General features: G+C 39.8%; 1 protein-coding gene across 1 annotated transcript; it reads left to right on the top strand.

Annotated features, from left to right (window-relative positions):
* The first annotated feature begins 596 nt into the window (after window positions 1-596).
* LOC138861633 (uncharacterized) lies at window positions 597-968 on the top strand. The gene has a single exon (XM_070121440.1). The coding sequence runs from the start codon at window positions 597-599 to the stop codon at window positions 966-968; it is 372 nt and encodes a 123-aa protein (XP_069977541.1).
* Window positions 969-4,474: the final 3,506 nt, after the last annotated feature.

Genomic DNA, 4,474 nt, shown 5'->3' with positions numbered 1-4,474 from the left:
TCAATTGCCGGACCCACCTATCAGTGGGGATCCGCGATCTTCAAGCTGAAGAGTGGTAAAGCAGCAGGTATTTGCGGCATCCCAGCTGAACTGTTAAAGGCTGGCGGTGAACCTATGGCACGGGAGTTACATGCTGTCCTGGCCACCATCTGGCGGTCTGATACCATTTCCCCTGACCTGTTGAGAGGTGTGGTTATCCCTCTCTGGGAGGGAAGGGGGACCGATGGGACTGCAGCAATCACCGATGCATCACACTGCTCATTATACCAGGCAAGATTCTTGACCACATTCTTCAGAGACATATCAGAGACCACCTACGGAGGTATCAGAGGTCAGAGCAACCTAGATTCCCTCTTGGTAAGTCCACAATAGACCATATCCTTGTACTTTGTCATGAGTTTGGGCGTGGGCTGCTTGCAGCCTACATCGACCTCAAGAAGGCTTTCGATGCATTGCATCGGGAATCACAAGGATTACTGGACAAATAGCAAGCCTGTATACTGGTACTGAAAGTGCTGTAAGAGCTTTCCTGTTAATTCAGGAGTGGGCTGTCAGACCAAAAAGTCAGCAGACGGATTGGCCTGGCAGCTGGAGTCATGAAATCTCTCGATAAGAGTATTTGGATATGCCGGTACCTGTGCAGAAGGACCAAACAACGGGTTTTCAAAGCCCTGATAGTGCCAGATTTGCTATACGATAGTGAAACCTGGACATTATTCTGTGCCTTGGAATCTCGTCTTGATGCCTTCTGTAATAGATCCTTGCACATGGGGTACTGTTGGCGGGACCACGTGTCCAACCAATGGTTGCACTGTGATTTCTACATAATCCATGATCGCCAACTCAGGCTATACGGCAACCTGGCTCGCTTCCCACAGGTTGATCCTGTCCACCAGGTGGTCTCTGTAAGAGACGCCCCTGGGTGGAGAAGGCCTCTAGGACGACCTTGGAGGTCGTATTTTGGGTAAATCGATCAAACCTGTCGTGAGTAGCTTGAGATGGGCCAAGTCCCTGCCTGGCAGCTTGCCATGAGGGACCCCAAAAGGTGGAAACTAAGGATGGACACGGCGATGCGCCCCCGTCAGCGTTAGCTCCTAATGATGATGACTATATATATATATATATATATATATATATATATATATATATATATATATATATATATATATATATATATATGTGTGTGTGTGTGTGTGTGTGTGTGTGTATGTGTGTTAGTGTGTGTGTGTATGTGTGTGTGTTTGTGCTTTTATTGGAACATAAATGTGAATAATGCATATTGCGGCGTAGTACATATATGCATTTATGTATATGAATATATGTAAATTATATATATATATATATATATATATATATATATATATATATATATATACACATGTATATATATGTATGTATAAATAACCTCTCCGATCGGGATTCGAATCCTCGTCGTTGCAGGCAGGTAGTTTCAAGACTGATGCTCTGTCACTGAGCTACACAACCCACAAAAAGAAGCGTGCAACAAGGAGCTATCTAGGTCAGTGGTAGAGCGTCTGACTTGCTGTTACCTGCCTGCAACAACAAGGGTTCGAGCTATTTATTCATCATTTATAGATGTGTGTGTGTGTGTGCGCGCGCGCTTGTGTGTGTGTGTGTGTGTATTAGTATGTGAATACGAAAATGCGTGTGCGACAATGCGTGTGCGTATCTGCAAGCGCACATGTGTGGAAGTGTACGAGTGTGTTCCACTAAAGATAATGGATACCACATGTCAAATTAATATACAGAAGTAGTGAATTTCTGAACCTTTCACAGATTTAAATGATAGTCCATGTTTCGCAGATTAACATTACTCAGACATTTCATAATGGACGTTTCATAGATTTTACGCGAATTATAAATAATATTTAGAACTGATTTTGTTTTTGCTTCTGTATCATACAACAACTGAATAAAAAGAAAGGATGAATGGAAGAGAGAGAGAGAGAGAGAAATTATATTTGGTACCTGCAAAATGCAACGAATCCTGCCATGAATATCAAAATGAACGAATGAAAATGAGAACAGTTAAGAAGAACATCACTAGAATGCTTATAATACTTTCCACACAAAAAAGAAATCTATCTATCCAAATTCACATACAATAGGATTATTTCCATATATAATTTGGACAGACCGTATATGGCCAAATAAATCGAACTACGTTTTAGCAAGTAAGAGCTCTTCATGCATAGATTATTGGAAGAAATGCTGCTGACATTTCCATTAATCGTCTATCACTCTATATTGGCGGCCCAAAATGGCTCGAGCATCTGCGACAGTCAAAGATTTCTGGCGCAGACCGATTGCCTTTGCAGCATCTGCTTCGTGGAAAGACGAGAGAGAGAGGAGATAAAGGGAACGAAAGAGAGAAGTGGCAGTAAAAAATGGAATAGAGGGAAGAATGGGAGATGGAGCGAAAGGTATAAAACGTAAAAATAAGGAAAAGAAAGAAGGAATGAACATATATGTGTGTGTATGTATTTGTGTCTGTGTGTGTATAAAAGAAAATTAAAGTAGGAATAGTAGAAGCAGTAGTAGTAGTGCTGATAATAGTAGCAAGAATAATACCAGTACAAGAAGTTGAAATCACGCTAACTTAAACAACAAAAATAAAGTTTAAAAATGTACACCCATTAAAACCCAAATAATCAGCTCTGGAGAAACAAACTCCCACAGCACTTCGACGTAATATCATCCTCCAAATCAATGTTCTCAGGAGGACGAATGAGCAAAAGCGTCTGTGCTTGCGGGGAGAAAATGCCCATAATACTCTTATCACGTACTTCGCCGGCGCTTGAATCATCTCATATCTGTTTATGGGAAAAGCGATTCTGGGGAGATTGCCGTTATAAAGTTCCTCCGCGTGTTGAGCTTAGTACTATACAGTTCATCAAATTGTTATTACAAGTATATTTCTTTTAGGATTTGATGACCTGGGGCTCTTTATAGGTGTTTTTTTTATATTGTCTTTTGTTACTGTAATAATACTTTTGTGTATCCCAGTTCATACTTAAGGACAAAAGGGTCCTTATAAATAGAGGGAAGAGTGTCATATGAGCAAGAAAACAGCTGATGTTAAGTGTGTTGTATACAGTAAGTGTTATTTTAATTGGATGAGCATTACCAAGGGGAAGAACAGGGTCCTCGTGTGATCACTGCTCTTATTATCCTTTGTTATTGTTATTGCTGTGTTGCCACTAATATTGTAAGTTTTATCATAACTATTCATCGAATGGCTAATTTTATTGTTATCATCGTTTTCATGTTTATCACAATAATTTTAGAAGTATTCTCATTATCATTGTCCTTACTATTATTACTTATTACTTACTTTTATTATCTTTATATCCATTATTGCCACTGCCTAATAATTTATTGTCACTAGCATTATCATTGTACGGTGTTCGCACTAGTCATTCCGTGTACTTAGTTATCACAAGTAACGAGAGAGAAACAATGCCCACGACCACTCTATCTTCGCACTTTCCTTTTCCTTCTTGTTCTTATATTTTTATTACATTTATACTCATCACCCTTATATACCTCTATTCTTTTCTTATTCATCTTCTTCCTCCCCCCCCCCCCCCCCCAACAGGCAATCTTCCTCTTCTGCCGTCGAACCACGAAAACCGGCCCTCCAGGTTTAAGGAAGATACCGGGATTGAAATCAGTCGCGTATTTGTGCAAAGTGATGTGGTTTTAAAGGATTGCTTGATAATTGCAAAGGATCGCTGGTTTCCCTCCTTAGGACAGAGACTGATGTTCCTAAAACGAGTTTGCTGGAGGAAGAAAGATCTGGGGGAAATACGTTTGTTTGTTCGCTCGGGTCTCTAAATGCACTGAGGCAGAATTGCGTTTCTTCTTCTTTTGCTTCTTTCTTTTTTTTCTTCTTCTTCTTCTTCTTCGTCTTCTTCTTCTTCTTCTTCTTCGTCTTCTTCTTCTTCGTCTTTTTCTTTTTCTTTTTCTTCTTCTTCTACGTCTTCTTCTTTTTCTTCTTTTCTTCTCCTTCTCCTTCTCCTTCTCCTTCTCCTTCTCCTTCTCCTTCTCCTTCTCCTTCTCCTTCTCCTTCTCCTTCTCCTTCTTCTTCTTCTTCTTCTTCGTCTTCTCCTTCTCCTTCTTCTTCTTCTTCGTCTTCGTCTTCGTCTTCGTCTTCGTCATCTTCTTTTTCTTTTTCTTTTTCTTTTTCTTTTTCTTTTTCTTCTTCTTCTTCTTCTTCTTCTTCTTCTTCTTCTTCTTCTTCTTCTTCTTCTTCTTCTTCTTCTTCTTCTTCTTCTTCTTCTTCTTCTTCTTCTTCTTCTTCTTCTTCTTCTTCTCCTTCTCCTTCTCCTTCTCCTTCTCCTTCTCCTTCTTCTTCTCCTTCTTCTTCTTCTTCCTTTGTTTAAGGCTTTAGGGAAATTACAAAAGGAATATAATCTTGTGCCACGATTATTTGATATCGAATATTTCTTAG

Source organism: Penaeus vannamei, chromosome 4, assembly GCF_042767895.1.
Source record: "Penaeus vannamei isolate JL-2024 chromosome 4, ASM4276789v1, whole genome shotgun sequence".
Taxonomy (NCBI): domain Eukaryota; kingdom Metazoa; phylum Arthropoda; class Malacostraca; order Decapoda; family Penaeidae; genus Penaeus; species Penaeus vannamei.
This window is presented reverse-complemented; position numbering and strand designations above follow the sequence as displayed.